We start from the raw sequence: 19,801 nt of genomic DNA on the forward strand, positions 1-19,801 counted from the left end.
GTCTTCCCTCCTTGGTCGATAGAGATGCAGCCACCATATCCTACGTATGACCCTGCCGAAGCATTCTATAGCACTTATGGTTATGCGTGGAACCCCTATTGGTACCAATATCATCCTTAGTTTACTTATTTTTTTTTATTTTGTAATTTGTAATTATTGATACATTTAATATTTTTGTTAATATTGTAATCATTTTTATAATTTCTAACTTTTATTCTTAGATTTTAATAATTTTTGAATGTGGGGTAATAAACCAAACTTCAAAAATATGTATATATGTTTGCAGTTTGTCTTATGTACACAACAGGGTAAAACAACGCATTTTCAAAGACTGGCATTAAGTTCAGCAAAAGCAACTAATTTTGACGACAAGATGCAAAATATATGTGAAATAACAACAAGACGGAATGAACAAATGATGTGCACCATTTATCATTCAGCAAACAAACGCCAATATATTTGGAAACTTTGGTAAAAATTTAATCATTTTCACACAAATCACCCTCAATAATTTAAATTGTTACTGATTTCTTGCAAATGAGGGCATTGCAAGATCTTAAGTGTGGGAAGGGGTTAAATTCTTTCGGATTTTAAAATTTTTATATTAAACACTTGGTTACCATTAAAAATACTAGTAAAGCAGTAGTTGTATTAGAATCTAGTGCTCTCTGATAAAAAAGAACAGCCCTAGTCTTATATACTGACTACCCAATTCTAGTAAAATTTTTCAAAATTTTCAATTAAATGAATTCAAAATCATGTTTATACATATTTATGAACGATAAAACTAGGTTTTAACACCGAAATTATTGTTACCTCGGAAAGGACATAAATTGAGAAACAAACTAAAATGTTAAAATTCATTTAAAATGGAATAGAGGACGATAAAAAGGAAAATAAAAAGCCAAGTGTGGGAAAATTTACCAAGTTATTTTAAACATATGTCACATATATTTGTAACAAATAACTGAAAATACTTTTGCTTTGGACTAAACTAAACTGTTTTACCCAATGAAAGAAAAGAAGAGATGGATCTACACGATGAATCAATTCCATCATTAAAAGGAAGTAAAGTCTTCCGAAAAAGAAACGCGCTTCTTGATTTAGGTCATGAAGTTGTCGTCCAGACCAGCTGTAGGTTGACGAAAAATCTAGAAAAGTCATCACTAAAATCAGCAGGAAATCCACAGACCTCAGCATTAAACAGGGTCGCCAAGTGGTCAGATTTATCCTAACCATGAGAAGGATTTATCTCGTACAATGGGGAGGCACCGTGCAAATTAGCTGGATAAGACTAATGAATCAGATCCCCAGAAAGGATAATCTCCTTAAAGATTAAAAATCAGCTTTTAAGCCTGATATTACTCAATCCTTGAGATTGACCTTAAAGATTGAGAATTCAAACTCATGGAATTCGATGATATCTAAACTCGAGCTTGAACGAGAAAATATTTTGATCAAAAATACAAACCGATTTGTTTTCTGAAAACCCATTTTCAATGCGTTCATTACCTTTGAACGTAAAATCCTAGGAATTCACCTGGAATTCATTAGGTCACCTGAACCAAATCGGGTGTCAACCGTAAGAACGGTGGTTGCATAGCATGGTCGAAGACAGGACCTTGTGCCAGACCGAAAAATTATAAGGGTGAGCTTTACTATTGCTCCTACCAAGGATAGTAATTGCGTCCGACACGTTATAGACCATAATCAAAAGCATGTCACGGGACATTGCCTTAACAGTTGCTTGTTCAACGCTTTCCTTTACAACCGGACGGTAGTTTGCCGAAAGGTAATATACGGGACAAGTAAACTGGACGTGTTGCTTTCCAAATACAAGGTTAGCAAGTGGGTGACACAAAACCGCAAGTTTTGAGCTAAAATTTTCAAATCTGAAACCCACCAAACCCACAAAAATATTTTGCAAACACCGGTAAAGGGTTATTCCGGAAAACTTATCTAGGGTAAAAACTAGATTTAATTTTCAAAAGATCAAATGTTTTCATAAAGATCCAATTTCCTTAATGGATCTAAATTTTTATAGTCATGTGGGACTGTAAACCATATCGTTACTACCATAGTTTATACCGCCGTATAGAAATCACTGATGTACAAAGTGTGAAGAATAAAGAAGTGATTCTAGTATTTCAAGACAATATTGCTTGAGGACAAGCAACGCTCAAGTGTGGGAATATTTGATAATGCTAAAAACGAACATATATTTCATAGCATTATTCCTCGAGAAAGACAAGCTTTTAGTTGCAATTGTTCTATTTACAAGTGATATTCGTTTAAATAATAAAAGGTGAAGACAAAAGACAGATTCGACGATTTGAAGACGCAAACGACCAAAAAGCTCAAAAGTACAAAAGACAATCAAAAAGGTTCCAATTATTGATAAGAAACGTCTTGAAATTACAAAAGTACAAGATTCAAAACACAAAGTACAAGATATTAAATTGTACGCGAGGACGTTCGAAAATCCGGAACCGGGACCAGAGTCAACTCTTAACGCTCGACGCAACGGACTAAAAATTACAAGTTAACTATGTATATAAATATAATATAATATATAATTAATTATATTAATTATATATATATTATATATATATATTAAAAACCGTCGGCAGCAAGAAACTCCAAGGGTGTGAGCTGTAAATATATCTCCGCGACTCGCGGAGTTTTAAGGGCATTTTGCCGCGAGTCGCGGAGCCCCAATTTTCAACTCTGGCTATAAAACCAACCGAATTCTGATCAAATTTCATATCTTTTTTCTTCTCATTCATACGAGTAATATATATATATAATTTATATTTTAATTTTAATTTTAATTTTAATTCTAATAATAAGGGTATGTTAGCGAATGTTGTAAGGGTGTAAGTCGAAATTCTGTCCGTGTAACGCTACGCTATTTTTAATCATTGTAAGTTATGTTCAACCTTTTTATATTAATGTCTCGTAGCTAAGTTATTATTATGCTTATTTAAAACGAAGTAATCATGATGTTGGGCTAATTACTAAAATTGGGTAATTGGGCTTTGTACCATAATTGGGGTTTGGACAAAAGAACGACACTTGTGGAAACTAGACTATGGGCTATTAATGGGCTTTATATTTGTTTAACTAAATGAAAGTTTGTTAATGTTAATATAAAGATTTACAATTGGGCGTCCCTATAAATTACCATATACACTCGATCGGACACGATGGGCGGGGTATTTATATGTACGAATAATCGTTCATTTAACCGGACACGGGAATGGATTAATAGCCACTAGAATAATTAAAACAGGGGTGAAATTACATTCAAGGGTAATTGGTGTAATTGTTAACAAAGTAGTAAAACCTTGGTTTACACGCAGTCGATAACCTGGTGTATTCATTAAACAAAGTATTAAAACCTTGTTACAATTCGAATCCCCAATTAGTTGGAATATTTAACTTCGGGTATAATAATAATTTGACAAGGACACTTGCAATTTATATTTATGACTGATGGACTGTTATGGACAAAAACCAGACGGACATATTGAATAATCCAGGACAAAGGACAATTAACCCATGGGCATAAAACTAAAATCAACACGTCAAACATCATGATTACGGAAGTTTAAATAAGCATAATTCTTTTATTTCATATTTAATTTCCTTTATTTTATATTTAATTGCACTTCTAATAATCGCACTTTTATTTATTTTTAATTATCGCAATTTTATTTTATCGCATTTTTATTATTCGCAATCGTTATTTACTTTACGCTTTAATTTAAGTCTTGTATTTATTTAATATTAGGTTTTAACTGCGACTAAAGTTTCAAAATCGACAAACCGGTCATTAAACGGTAAAAACCCCCCTTTATAATAATAATATTACCTATATATATATTTGTATTTTTATAAAAGTAAACTAATATAGCGTTGAGCTTTGTTTAAAGATTTCCCTGTGGAACGAACCGGACTTACTAAAAACTACACTACTGTACGATTAGGTACACTGCCTATAAGTGTTGTAGCAAGGTTTAAGTATATCCATTCTATAAATAAATAAATATCTTGTGTAAAATTGTATCGTATTTAATAGTTTTTCCTAGTAAAATATAAGCTATTTTATATACACCTCGTTCGACATCACGTAACGAGCCATAGGACTAATTGAACATCTTTGACCGTTTGTGTTTACCGTTATTGATACAACCTATATGTTTAGGTCAAGACTAGCTTTGTCTTTGCACGCGTCTACTTGTTGAAGTACTTTATTAACTCTTGCACTCAAGGTGAGATCATAGTCCCACTTTTACTCTTTTTGAACTTATATTTGGGATGAGAAAACATAAACGATTCTTTTGAACTAAGTGAACACAAGAACGGGAAAACAAACATTCTACATACGAGTTTAGAACAAAAATCCTCAATTTGATTATCATTAGTTACACTTGCCGGGTGTAAGCGAGAACTTATGTTATATGGCCATATGGGTTGACAACCCTCATCTTTGACGGTTCGCTACCGTCTACGGATGAAATATATTTTCGAGAATCAGTGTTTGTTCTAGCACTATGGATGGGGTATACAATGGATGGAATGTTAAGCTTTGATAATTGGGTGCTCGTGAAACAAACTTTTGGAATGTATTACTATTATTTCTTTGATGCAAATCTTGTGGTTCACTTGTACTTACTTACTTAAACCTATGATTTCACCAACGTTTTCGTTGACAGATTTCTATGTTTTTCTCAGGTCTTGCACGATATGTGATACATGCTTCCGCTCACTATTTGATACTTGCATTGGATGTCGAGTATACATGCATTACTTGGAGCGTCTTTTGACTTTACTTTAAACCGTGTCGCCTAGATTTCAAATGTACTTATAACGTTGTAACTTAACTTTTGGTTGAACAATTCTTGTAAACTTTGAAAACAATCTTTATTTTGAAATGAAGGCGATATATTTTGGTCAAACGTTATCTTAAAGACTTATAATCAGGTAATGGGACCCACGTAGCCGACGCCGTCACTTGACGATTTGTCGGGGTCGCTACACGGGGTTTCCCACTTTTCAACGGTTTCAATCTTTGCTGGATCCACCTGAATACCTTCTTTGTTCATTATGTGACCGAGTAATTGAACTTCTTCCAACCAAAATGCACACTTTGAAAACTTAGCGTACAGTTTTTCCTTCCTTAACAACTCTAGCACTTTTCTCAAATGTTCTTCATGCTCTTGGTCATTCTTTGAGTAAATAAGTATGTCATCGATGAAAACAATGACAAACTTGTCAAGGTATGGTCCACACACTCGGTTCATGAGGTCCATGAACACAGCTGGTGCGTTGGTCAACCCAAACGGCATAACCATAAACTCGTAATGACCGTAACGCGTCCTAAAAGCAGTCTTTGGAATATCATCCTCCTTCACCCGCATTTTGATGATACCCAGAACGTAAATCAATCTTCGAATAAATCGACGAGCCTTGTAGTTGATCAAATAAAACGTCTATTCTTGGTAGTGGGTAGCGGTTCTTGATGGTAAGTTTGTTCAACTCTTGGTAGTCGATACACAACCTAAATGTACCATCCTTCTTCTTGATAAACAAAACAGGAGCTCCCCATGGTGATGTACTTGGTCGAATGAAACCACGCTCTAAAAGTTCTTGTAACTGACTTTGTAATTCTTTCATTTCACTGGGTGCGAGTCTGTATGGAGCACGAGCTATTGGTGCAGCTCCTGGTACAAGATCTATTTTTTTTGAAAGGCTGGTACAAGATCTATTTGAAATTCAACGGATCGATGTGGGGGTAATCCCGGTAATTCTTTCGAAAATACATCGGGAAATTCTTTTGCGATGGGAACATCACCGATGTTCTTTTCTTCAGGTTTAACTTCCTTGATGTGTGCTATAATGACGTAACAACCTTTTCTTATTAGTTTTTGCGCCTTCAAACTACTAATAAAATTTAATTTCGCATTGTTCATTTCTCCGTACACCATTAAAGGTTTTCCCTTTTCACGCATAATGCGAATCGCATTTTTGTAAGAAACGACCTCTGCTCTCACCTTTTTCAACCAGTCCATGCCAATTATTACATCAAAAATCCCTAACTCGACTGGTATTAAATAAATTTTAAACGTTTCATCCCCCAGTTTAATTTCTCTATCCCGACATATATTATCTGCTGAAATTAATTTACCGTTTGCTAATTCGAGTAAAAATTTACTATCCAAAGGCGTCAATGGGAAACTTAATTTAGCACAAAAATCTCTACTCATATAGCTTCTATCCGCACCCGAATCAAATAAAACATAAGCAGATGTATTGTCAATAAGAAACGTACCCGTAACAAGCTCCGAGTCTTCCTGCGCTTCTGCCGTATTAATGTTGAAAACTCTTTCGCGGCCTTGCCCATTAATATTCCCTTGGTTTGGGCAATTTCTAATAATGTGGCCCAGTTTTCCACATTTATAACAAACTACGTCGGCATTATTTGTTCCGACCTTATTTGTTTCTTTATTTTTATTGTTCTTTGGTCCGTAAATCTCACATTTTGCCGCGCCATGACCACTTCTCTTACACTTAGTGCAAACTGTTGTGCAAAACACATTTGGATGGTACTCTGCACACCTGAAGCATGCTTGTTTCTGTTGTTTGTTGTTATCAAGGTTGTTGTTGGAATTGTTATTGTTGTTGAAACGGTTGTTGTTGTTGTTGTTGTTGTTGTTGTTGTTGGGACGTTTGTTGTAGTTATTGTTAGGATTGCGGTTATTGTTGCGATTGTTGTTGCGGTTGTGGTTGTAATTGTTATTGTTGTTGTACTGGTGACTCTTGTCACCGTTTTTCTCCCACTTCCTCTTGAGTTGTTTCGTATTGGCTTCTTCGGCCGCCTGTTCTTTAATTCTCCCCTCAATCTGATTTATGAGTTTATGAGCCATTCGACTTGCCTTCTGTATGGAAGCGGGCTTGTGTGAACTCACATCTTCTTGAATCCTTACTGGTAACCCTTTTACAAACGCGTCGATCTTCACTTCTTCATCTTCGAACGCTCCCGAACACAATAGGCACAACTCTGTGAATCGTCGTTCATATGTGGTAATATCGAATCCTTGTGTTCGTAACTCTCTAAGTTCTACCTTGAGCTTATTGACTTCGTTTCTAGGACGGTACTGCTCGTTCATCAATTGCTTGAATGCCGACCACGGTAGTGCGTAAGCAGCATTTTGTCCTACCTGTTTAAGATAGGTGTTCCACCATGTTAACGCAGTACCTGTGAAGGATTGTGTAGCGTACTTAACTTTGTCCTCTTCAGTACACTTACTTATGGCAAATACCGATTCGACCTTCTCGGTCCACCGTTTCAATCCAATTGGTCCTTCGGTTCCATCAAATTCCAAAGGTTTGCAGGCAATGAATTCTTTGTAGGAGCACCCTACACGATTTCTTGTGGAATTAGTTCCACTGCAAGATCCAGAGTTATTTTTATTTTGCATCGCAGCCTGTACTGAGGCTATGTTTGCTGCAAGGAAAACACGGAAGTCTTCCTCGCTCATGTCAAATTCTGACGAGTCGCCGGTGCCATTTCATTCAAAAATAGCCCAAAAGAATTGAGTTAATCATATAGAATTTAAGAGTAGTCAATAGTATTTCGTAGCATAATATGAACTTATTTATAAAAGTTTTTTCTTCATATTAGCATTTTATAGTTTTAATTCGGGTAGTACCTACCCGTTAAGTTCATACTTAGTAGCTATTATACAATTCAACTACTACGATTCTATATGAAAAATTTATTACAATAATATTTCGCGTTCAAACTTTTATACAATATTTTACAAACATACAATACCACTATTATACATATAGGATGAAATATAGCACATAATATCTTGCTACACGACAGCTATAAAGGTAATTCTAATTAATACGCAAGTTGTTCAGCAAAGGCAATAAAGACACGTAATTCATAAGTCCAGAAACAGGTCATGCATTCTGGTTTTACTAAAACGACTTCCCATCCTTGATCTTGTGGAAAGTAACCGTTATGACCATTGGCTAGGCAGCATGTTGTAATGTCGTCAAAAGGACGAGGGTTTCGTAATGCCCAACAGCCTCGTAGCAATCTAAAAACCTTGTTTCTTACCCCAACTACTGAGTCCGTCACTTGTGGGAATGTTTCATTTAATAGTTGTAATCTGATGTTCTTTTTCTCACTTTGGTGAGAAGCGAACATCACTAACCCGTAAGCATAACATGCTTCTTTATGTTGTATGTTAGAAGCTCTTTCTAATTCACGAAATCCTATGTTGGGATATGTTGAGTCAAAATAGGTTCTTAACCCGTAGTGAAAAATTGCATTTGGGTTCCCCGCATTTAACGCTTTAATGAAAATACGGCGTAACTTACTGTCTCCCCAATGTGATATACCCCACATATCAAAGAAAAGCCTTTTATAAACTAAGGCATTTCTAGAAAGTCTTTCAAATGTTTGACAAGTTAATTTCGCCATAACTAATTGTGCTGATGAATTCTGACCGACTCTAGACAAGATTTCATCAATCATATCCTCTGGTAGGTCTTCTAAAATATTCGATTGTTTACCCTTAACGTCCATTTTGTGTTTTTATACTGTAAAAATAGACGAGGGTTAGATTCATAAAAGATATTTAACAAACAATACAAGCAATTCTACATTTATCAAAAAAGCACAAGCACACTATATTACATATATTACACAACATGATTACAACTCTTTAATCCGACTCACTCGTTTCTTCTTCTTCGAACTTGGTTCGTTTTGCTAATTTCCTAGGGATATATGATGCTCCCCTAATACGAGCTGTCGTTTTCCACAATGGTTTAGAAAAACCTGGTGGTTTAGAGGTTCCCGGGTTATTGTTACATTTTAGGAAATACGGATGTTGACGATACATATAAAGTTCATCGGGGTTGGAATCAAGTTTCTCTATTTTTATACCTTTTCCCTTATTATTTTCTTTTGCTTTATTAAATTGGGTCAAGGTAATTTCTATAACATCATCGAAATCCTCATCGGGATCCGATTCATCGGAAAATTTGTAATCTTCCCAATATTTTGCTTCCTCGGCGGAAACACCATTGACCATTATTGACTTTGGTCCGTTGGTTGAGGATTTTCTTTTATTTAACCGATTTACTGTAGGTATCAATATTTCTTCCTCCGGAACCTCTTCCTCTTCCGGTTCTTCCTCTTCCGGTTCCTCCTCTTCCGGTTCCTCTTCTTCCGGTTCCTCTTAGGGAATTTGTGAATCTTCCCAAAGTATATTCGACTCTTCATTATTATTAGGTGAGTCGATGGGATTTGTACTAGAGGTAGACATCTATCACACAATATTAAACACGTTAAGAGATTAATATATCACATAATATTTACATGTTAATAATATATAGTTTCCAACAAAAAAGTTAAACAATCGTTTTTTGAAGAAAAACAAGGTCGAAGTCCAGACTCACTAATGCATCCTAACAAACTCGGTAAGACACACTAATGCAAAAATTCTGGTTCTCTAAGACCAACGCTCGGATACCAACTGAAATTTCCCGTTCATATTGATTATAAACGTTCCATATTAATTGATTTCGTTGCGAGGTTTTGACCTCTATATGAGACGTTTTTCAAAGACTGCATTCATTTTTAAAAACAAACCAAAACCTTTATTTTATCGACAAGGTTAACAAGACACCACTTAGATTATCCAGAAATGATAATCTATCAAATATCACACTTACACACTACCAATACATATTGGTTTACAAATATTAATATGTTACAACAAAATAAATCTCGAATGCAGTTTTAAACAATATTATACAAACATGTTGACACCAAATCTTGTCCATATAATAGCATGCAACAGCGGAAGCTCTTAATAATTACCTGAGAATAAACATGCTTTAAACGTCAACAAAAATGTTGGTGAGTTATAGGTTTAACCTATATTTATCAAATCGTAATAATAGACCATAATATTTCATATTTCAATATACATCCCATACATAGAGATAAAAATCATTCATATGATGAACACCTGGTAACCGACCTTAACAAGATGCATATAGAATATCCCCTATCATTCCGGGACTCCCTTCGGACATGATGATTTCGAAGAACTAAAGCATCCGGTACTTTGGATGGGGCTCGTTGGGCCCAATAGATCTATCTTTAGGATTCGCGTCAATTAGGGTGTCTGTTCCCTAATTCTTAGATTACCAGACTAAAAAGGGGCATATTCGGTTTAATAATCCAGCCATAGAATGTAGTTTCATTTACTTGTGTCTATTTTGTAAAACATTTATAAAACTGCATGTATTCTCATCCCAAAATATTAGATTTTAAAAGTGGGACTATAGCTCACTTTCACAGATTTTTACTTCGTCGGGAAGTAAGACTTGGCCACTGGTCGATTCACGAACCTATAACAAATATGTACATATATATCAAAGTATGTTCAAAATATATTTACAACATTTTTAATACGTTTTGCTATTTTAAGTTTATTAAGTCAGCTGTCCTCGTTATTAACCTACAACTAGTTGTCCACAGTTAGATGTACAGAAAATAAAGCAATATATATTATCTTGAATCAATCCACGACCTCGTGTATACAAGCCTCAGGCTAGATCACAACTCAAAGTATATATAATATTTTGGAATCAACCTCAACCCTGTATAGCTAACTCCAACATTACTACATATTGAGTGTCTATGGTTGTTCCGAAATATATATGTAGATGGGTCGATATGATATGTCAAAACATTGTATTCGTGTCTATGGTATCCCAAGATTACATAATATATTAGAATACATGTATAATACAATATGAGTTAGCTAGGATATGATTAATATAGATTTGTTACCAATTTTCACGTAGCTACAACAAGAAAAATTATTCAATCTTGTTTTACCCATAACTTCTTCGTTTTAAATCCGTTTTGAGTGTTTCAAGTTGCTATGGTTTCATATTGAACTTAAGTTTATGAATCTAAACAGAAAAAGTATAAGTTTATAGTCGGAAACACAGGTTACAAGTCATTTTTGTAAAGGTAGTCATTTCAGTCGAAAAAACGACGTCTAGATGACCATTTTGGAAAACATACTTCCACTTTGAGTTTAACCATGATTTTTGGATATAGTTTCATGTTCATAAGAAAAATCATTTTCCTAGAAGAACAACTTTTAATATCAAATTTTATCTTAGTTTTTAATTAACTAACCCAAAACAGCCCGCGGTGTTACTACGACGGCGTATATCCGGTTTTACGGTATTTTTCGTGTTTCCAGGTTTTAAATCATTAAGTTAGCATATCATATATATATATATATATATATATATATATATATATATATATATATATATATATATATATACATGTGTTTAGTTGATTTTAAAAGTCAAGTTAGAAGAATTAACTTTATTTGCGAACAAGTTTAGAATTAACTAAACTATGTTCTAGTGATTACAAGTTTAAATCTTCGAATAAGATAGTTTTATATGTATGAATCGAATGATGTTATGAACATCATTACTACCTTAATTTTAGTAGGTAAATCTACTGGAAATGAGAAAAATAGATCTAGCTTAAAAGGATCCTTGGATGACTTGAAAGTTCTTGAAGCAGAATCATGACACGAAAACAAGATCAAGTAAGATTTTCACTCGAAATAAGATTGTTATAGTTATGGAAATTGAATCAAAGTTTGAATATGATTATTACCTTGTATTAGAAAGATATCTTACTGTAAATAAGAAAGATTTATTGAGGTTGGATGATCACTTTACAAGATTGGAAGTAAGCTAGCAAACTTGGAAGTATTCTTGATTTTATGAAACTAGAACTTATAGAATTTATGAAGAACACTTAGAACTTGAAGATAGAACTTGAGAGAGATCAATTAGATGAATAAAATTGAAGAATGAAAGTGTTTGTAGGTATTTTTGGTCGTTGGTATATGGATTAGATATAAAGGATGTGTAATTTTATTTACTTGTAAATAAGTCATGAATGATTACTAATATTTTTGTAATTTTATGAGATATTTCATGCTAGTTGTCAAATTATGGTTCCCACATGTGTTAGGTGACTCACAAGGGCTGCTAAGAGCTGATCATTGGAGTGTATATACCAATAGTAAATACATTTAGAAGCTGGGTATTGTACGAGTACGAATACGAGTGCATACGAGTAGAATTGTTGATGAAAATGAATGAGGATGTAATTGTAAGCATTTTTGTTAAGTAGAAGTACTTTGATAAGTGTCTTTAAGTCTTTCAAAAGTGTATGAATACATATTAAAACACTACATGTATATACATTTTAACTGAGTCGTTAAGTCATCGTTAGTCGTTACATGTAAGTGTTGTTTTGAAACCTTTAGGTTAACGATCTTGTTAAATGTTGTTAACCCATTGTTTATTATATCTAAAGAGATGTTAAATTATTACATTATCATGATATAATGATGTATTAATATATCTTAATATGATATATATACAATTAAATGTCGTTACAACGATAATCGTTACATATATGCCTCGTTTCGAAATCCTTAAGTTAGTAGTTTTATTTTTACATATGTAGTTCATTGTTAATATACTTAATGATATGTTTACTTATCATAATACCATGTTAACTATATATATATATATATATATATATATATATATATATATATATATATATATATATATATATATATATATATATATCCATATATATATGACATCATATAGTTTTTACAAGTTTTAACGTTCGTGAATCACCGGTCAACTTGGGTGGTCAATTATCTATATGAAACCTATTTCAATTAATCAAGTCTTAACAAGTTTGATTGCTTAACATGTTGGAAACACTTAATCATGTAAATAACAATTTCATTTAATATATATAAACATGGAAAAGTTCGGGTCACTACAGATTGCTCCGATGTCGTTGACTCGTTGCTTCTCCGACTGAGCGCTACTACCTTCTTATAACCTATCCCTGTTTCTTGCTACTCACTGGTGGTTGCGGTTTTAGAGTTTCAAGGATGGTTAGGCATAAGTTAGTTGGTGCATTTTTCGGTGGCAATATTTATATTTCGGCCGGTTTGCCCTAGATATGCTTTTGGTAGTTTAAAGTTGTGATGTTATATAGGTTTTTTTATGTGTAGTTTGGGTGACTTCTTATTCATGTTTCAGTTGTGGTACACAATGAGTTTGCAGTCGGTGAGTCTTTGCGGATGAAAGTTGATTTTGGTAATGGTACCTTTTCGAGGTATTGAATTAGGGTGTTTCAAGGTTGTTCAATAGCAGTGTTTGTTCGCTCAATGTTGTATATAGTACCTAATTTACCCTTATTGTATTTCATTTTAACTTTTAAACTTAATTCCACCTAAAATCTCCTAATTTTAAGGAAAATAGACTTTAAGGATAATAGACGATTAATATGTTCATATACCCTCTTATTGCGTTTTGTGTTTTATGTTTAGATGTTAAAATAAAAGCTAATAATAGGAGTAAAATATATACTAGTTTATATGAAATTAATGTATATGAATCATAAAAAGTATGTAAAGATCGCCTCGTATTTTAATCTTTTCAAATTTCGGTTAGAATTTACAATTTATGTTTACCATTTAGTTTTACCATGAGCTTCTTAACACTGAGTTCTCGAGTTCTATTTGAAGAAAAATGAATGAAAATGAAATGAAGATTAATAATAAAAAAATAGCATTCCTAAGTTTATATACAAAAGAAATGAGAGGACGTGAATAAAAAATAGCATTCCTAGATAAATTCCTTTTCATTCCTCAGTTCATTTTTTCCCCATTCTTTATCACAAAACTACTAGAAAGAGGATCTTATTAATAGTCTTTTCGGGATTATTGGTAAACCTGCGTTGTGCGATCGCCCGGATTCTTGGACATGCTCTTTGAATAATGATGGCCGTTATACAGTTAAAAAAGCTAGAGAGCTTATTGATCACTTGCTTCTTCCGACCTCGCAAGTTAAGACTCTTTGGTACATGTTTATGCCTAGAAAAGTTAATATTTTCTTATGGCGTTTTCGTTTAGATTCTCTTCCTGTTCGTTGGAACCTATCCGCGAAGGGGATCAATGTCTCTTCTATTGTTTGTCCTTCTTGTAATAATGGGGTGGAGTATAGAGATCATTTGTTTTTCGAGTGTGATGTGGCTCGGGATTTATGGCATAAAATTCGTATCTGGCTTGATTGCGATATGCCTCAAATGTCGTCTTGGGATTCCTTTTTTACCTGGTTAGAAGGTATTCGTTTACGCCCGTTGTCAAAAGATCGGATCATCGCAGTTGTGGTGACGTCTTTATGGGCTTTATGGCGGTTCAGGAACGGTGTTGTTTTCTTAGATTCTTTTTGTAACAAAAGTAGTTTATTTGATTTCATTAGATTAATTACTTTTCGTTGGATTAAACATAGAGGTCATTTAGTTTCAAACTGGAACTCATGGCTGTCTATGCCTTTGTAATTTTCCCTTAGCGCCTTGCTAGGAATCGTTTTATTTATTTATAATCATTCTTTGACCATTAAAAAAAAAAAAACAATACTAGAGAATAGAGCTTAAAAGTCGACCACAGTCTTTTCATGCACCCGGAGAATTCTACCATGCAAGTGATATGAGTTTGTATGCTTCAAACACTATAATGAGACCATTAAATGCCTTGGGTCTTTTTAAAGAAAAACCGTAACATAAATAAACGGATTCGAAGTTCAAAACAGAGTAAAAAATCGATACAAAACATATACAAACTCACAACATAAGATAAAACCAACAAACAAGCAAATCTAACTAAATCTAGCCAGCAAGTGGAACTAAAAATATAAGCAAGCAAAACAAAGCAACCAAATTTACATTTAAAGCATGATCAAACCATTCCGACAAAGCCACTAACACGTCAGGAGAACACCGACATTCGTTGAATCCGCAAAGAATCGAAAACACTGGTTGCTATAAATCACTCCACACGAGATCTCCAACCGCAAACCAGCCAGAAACCCCAACTTAAAAATCATATCTCCAACATGACAACGCCACACTACCAAACAAGTGACTTGGTGTTAATTTCATATTATTTAGTTATTTAATTTATAATTTATATACCGATCCCATCATTTTTAGAATCTATATACAATTATTAAATTGTGAAAGTACTAATAAAAAATTTGTGATACTAAGGTTAAACTACGTTTGATGAAACTGAATAAGTTAGCATTGAATGGTTTATAATCTCAATGATTCAAAGTCTCTAATAAACTTGGTCCTAAATGAAAATAAGTTATTTGATAATCATTTTGAATGAACGATATGAATATGACAAAATTACTTCATTAACGTGTTACATGAATAAAAAAATTCAATATACTTATTTACTAAGTGTTCTGGATATGATTTAAGGAGGATATTGCAAAATATTAAGTGCTTAACGATTAAGAGAGTGTTTCACTCTGAATTGGTCAATGTTGAACCATTCAGCATCATCTGTTGAAATGAATGGATATGAAGGGGTCTGGATTCTCTATTTTTAGACCGACGATCTAGTCACAGGTTTTCACTTCTCAAGGAGTGAAAAATTTGTCCCCGGGTCTACGTTGAAAACGAGCCCCATCTCTGGAGTATGTAAACTCATTTCCTTCGACTTGCTTCAAATATAGGAAGTAGCAAACCTTCGGGATTGAAGAGGAAGTTTTCATGAAGAAGACGACTACAATGGGAGACGAAGGCAGAAAGAAACGAGATTGTGTCAACTTCGTTATGTTAGCATTCACGGTTGAACCATTCATTTAAGAGGTAAATAAAGACACCCTTACGCTCCGTTCTTGAGTTTTATATAAAGGAGAGGAAGAGAAGAGGACAAAAAAAGAAAATGAAATCTTTCCAATTTGAAATGAAAGTTCTGTAAGGAAAATTAACTAAATTTTATCTTCTCTTCCTTTCTTTTCTTTCCAAAGTAAAACTCGCGAACACCGTACCTTTTTTGTTTCTTTCTGTTTACTTTCCTTTGTCTCCAAAATTAAACTCAGAACATAGTGTTAAACTAACTCATTAGCCAATATCCACAAATATGTATGAATTGCTTGAAATGATGGAGTATTTTTATCAACAAAAGAAAGTTGTGTTATACTTCAATTGACAAGTATCCAATTGCAACTGTAACCGGCATACGATCTTGAAAAGATCACTTGACAGGTTAGATTCACACAAAGTACAGCATTCTTCGGTTGTTTAGATGATATATAAAGCCATGTTATCAGACGAACCATATATATAGTTATAGATCACAAAAACAAGGCAAGGAATTCATTGCATATCAGAAGAGTAAATTATTTTAAGGAAAAAATATATCACCCATTAAAGTGATCAAACAGTAATGAGGTTCTCTTGCAATATTTTGGTTTAAAATCTTGAATAAATCTCAAATCAATGTGTCTCAACCAACCAGGTTGATTTGAATAAGAAAAATTACTTCATTCTGGGTCTGAGAAGAATGAGTTGACAGATGGCATGATCTGCGGAGACTTGTTGCGAACAAACTTTCTTACTGCATGTTCCGCATACTTTTCACCTTCCACAAAGTTATCCAATATCCCAGCAGTTCTGTTTTCCTTAGTCACTCTATATAAACCAATTATACATATTTTTACTTCATTAGAATTGTGCATGAATAAATTCAACAATACAATTAAGAATTACTAGTGTTCATTAGCATATTTTGGCATCATCAATGATTTCATCCGTAAGGTCTATATGTTTATTCAAAATACACTTATTTTGACCATATATAATCTATTAAAACCCTAAGGCTCACCACCTTAACAACGCATCTACATATTACATACATCGATTAGATTATAGTTTTCGATATTTGAAAGTGTTGCAGCCTCAATGATGCCCATCTGAATTGAATATTTTTATTTGTTCTCATCTAAGGTAAAATTCTGAAAGCATCATTTTTCTAAAAGTTACCACACACAACCATGTAAGACACATAACGAAAGTTACTATATTTCAAATGTACACCTTTCAAGAGACATTAGAAATGGATATCTCAACACTTTTAAGACCTATGACCAGCTATTATGCATGTCAGCAAGGATGAATATATACTATAAATAGTATGTCATATATAGTATGTCAATAAAACAAAAGCACAGGTTAAAGTATTATTGTCTAACTCCCTACTAAGCTTCACCACCCTCTAACATAAAAGTTCAGTTAGTTGGATGGCTTATGCAATGTCGCAATGATATATCGTGAGGTGATGAAAAGGGGTATTAATATTACTTGACACATGGGTGAAACCACACATCACTCATTGAGCAATGAACGTTAAACTTTGTAATAAGAGCACGAGGAGTCGTGACACTGAAACTCAACGTATAATTCAATGTCTAGGTAGACACTGAAATTAGACTGAAAGTAAAAGTAGGAAAATGGTTCAAAATTCAGTGTCTAATTTTAAAATTTTGGCCATTGAAACGCACGAATCCAAAGTCTTTGGCTCGATACTGAACCCCAACGCCGGGTTAACGCCGACAGAGAGTCAACCTCAGTGTCGGATTGGAAAATGCGGAAAAAAGCCTTCGACTCCGTGTGCTCTAAGTTGTCACCAAGTTCTTAACTTGAAAATTATTTAATTATCGATAAAGCCTAAGTTTTCACTCTAAACCTATGACTAATCACTCATACATACTTTGAAAAGTATAATATGTATACTCTTACTAGGACATTCAGTACTTGATTGCCTTTTTAGCTTGAAAAAGTTTAAAGGCTATTTGCAAAATTCATTTACAGGATAATATACTTTTGGTTCAATTTCAACTCAATAACTACTTCCTCTAACAAAAATTGTTTTAACAGATTGTTTAAATATGCTACAAACAGTCAGTACTATCATAACAAACTTCACTAATTAATTTTCCAAATTTAGTAAACAAAAAAATATTTTCTAAATCCAAGGTATGTAATTAAGCATCCAGAAACTCATTAGTAAGCAATTATTATATAAGCAATTATTATATAATCACTTAACTAACCCTAAATTTAATCAACTAATCATCCAATTCTAAATCTAGCATCTAAAATCCCTAAAATTAAAAATACTTCAAAATCAAACAAAAATTGCAATTATTATATAATAAACTACTCACCTGACTTCAGGATTACCAGTTATGTTGCGAATCAATTGCATTCCGCAGATTCCAACAGCTAAACCCATGGTAACAAACAAAGGATAAACCTGTCAAAACCATCAGATCTATTAAATTAGATTCACAAAATAATAATATCGTTCAATAGAACAATCATGTATCTAAGTTTTATTTTATTTAACTTGATTTACGCACCTCAGGCCTCAACCAACGTTTAAAAGTTGAAGAAGACGCCATTTGTTTGACTTGAAAATAGAATGTGGAAAAAATTGGCGTGCAGTTGGCAAATGAAAAGGGGGGACGAATCAGAAGAGTTATTATTATTCACTTTATATAGGAAAAAAAAGCTAGATGGTTATCTTTTCGAGGTATAATATTTTAATATACCCCTTCATCTTTCGAGTATTGTCAAGTTACTACCCTTAATACAAGTTTAACTCAAGTGCACCAACTTGCACAACTTGGTATTATGTTGTCGTACATTCCGTTTTTATTCCGATAAATTTACTTGGATAATCGTCTAAATTTTGAATGATAAAAAGAGATTGATCAAATAAATCAGACTTCTTTAGTGGATGAGAATTGGAAATAACATTATTAGGAATTCTCCAAACTGTTCATAAATTAGTACAAAAATCGCGTATAAACGATAGTTAGAATCCACAAAAGCATGTCAATCGTTAAATTAACAACTAAGATCTGACTAAGGCGGATAATCAAACTCTTCTTCAAGTAGTAGTGTCACGAGTGAAGAACAAGGAGTAAAGCAATGGTCGATTTCAATACATGATTTTAAGATTGTTTGTTGAACAAATTTCATAAATAATACATTACACCATTTAAAGTATATAACATAGATTGAAATCAGTTCATTATTGGAATTCATAAATGACAAGTTTGTTACTTAAATTAGTTCAACTGACTACACGGGAGCAAGTCTTTAAACACTTGGCATGCTTGGTATAAATTAAATTTATTAATGATAAAGGGAATGATAATGGAAATATTAAAAGAATACTATAAAAAAATAGAAAGAAAATTAAAATTAAAAAAAATTAAAGAAAAGTCGTTCATTTGTATGGTAGTGGTAGAGAAAAAAGTTAACCATGCATGAATAGCGTTGTGAGGTAAAGAGGAGAGGGTATTTACCGTATATGCCCTGTATGGGAATGGTGCGGGTTTCCTCTTGAGCACGCAGTTGGGGGCGGGTATAGCAACTACAGGAGATAATCGTGTGGGTGGTTAAGTCGGCATCAGTGATCCCCAACTAACTGCTCTAAAAAAATAATGATGTATCCTATGGTTTACAAGCATAAATTCATCATCTCTATACGAAAGAAGCACTTGGAACACCTACAAAAAGTATTAAAAGCATTTTTTTATATTTATCCGTTTAGCGTTTTAGGTCAAGAATAACAAATAAATCATGCATCAGAACGCCCAGCGTTTTGCGTAATTTCCTGAAAGAAACTTTCTATGCCTAAACCCTAAAATGGGCACGTGAGCAGCACACATGCCACGTTACTACTTAGCATAAAGTCGGTTATATAATATTTGCATAAAATCAATCAACAACAGCATGACACGTGTCTCCGAATATCACAGAGCA

The 19,801-nt window shown here is 33.4% G+C and overlaps 2 protein-coding genes across 2 annotated transcripts; one reads left to right on the plus strand and one right to left on the minus strand.

Moving 5' to 3' along the window:
- The first annotated feature begins 13,058 nt into the window (after window positions 1–13,058).
- Window positions 13,059–14,512, plus strand: LOC139863615 (uncharacterized). Its single transcript, XM_071852228.1, has 3 exons — window positions 13,059–13,116; window positions 13,210–13,285; window positions 13,882–14,512. The coding sequence occupies exons 1-3, from the start codon at window positions 13,059–13,061 to the stop codon at window positions 14,510–14,512; spliced, it is 765 nt and encodes a 254-aa protein (XP_071708329.1).
- Window positions 14,513–16,309: 1,797 nt separating this feature from the next.
- LOC139864852 (uncharacterized) lies at window positions 16,310–18,481 on the minus strand. The gene is made up of 3 exons (XM_071853420.1): window positions 18,388–18,481; window positions 18,193–18,281; window positions 16,310–16,657 (listed from the first exon to the last, which is right to left on the minus strand). The coding sequence occupies exons 1-3, from the start codon at window positions 18,427–18,429 to the stop codon at window positions 16,510–16,512; spliced, it is 279 nt and encodes a 92-aa protein (XP_071709521.1). The 5' UTR covers window positions 18,430–18,481; the 3' UTR covers window positions 16,310–16,509.
- Window positions 18,482–19,801: the final 1,320 nt, after the last annotated feature.

The sequence above is a fragment of the Rutidosis leptorrhynchoides genome, chromosome 8 (assembly GCF_046630445.1).
Source record: "Rutidosis leptorrhynchoides isolate AG116_Rl617_1_P2 chromosome 8, CSIRO_AGI_Rlap_v1, whole genome shotgun sequence".
Lineage (NCBI taxonomy): Eukaryota > Viridiplantae > Streptophyta > Magnoliopsida > Asterales > Asteraceae > Rutidosis > Rutidosis leptorrhynchoides.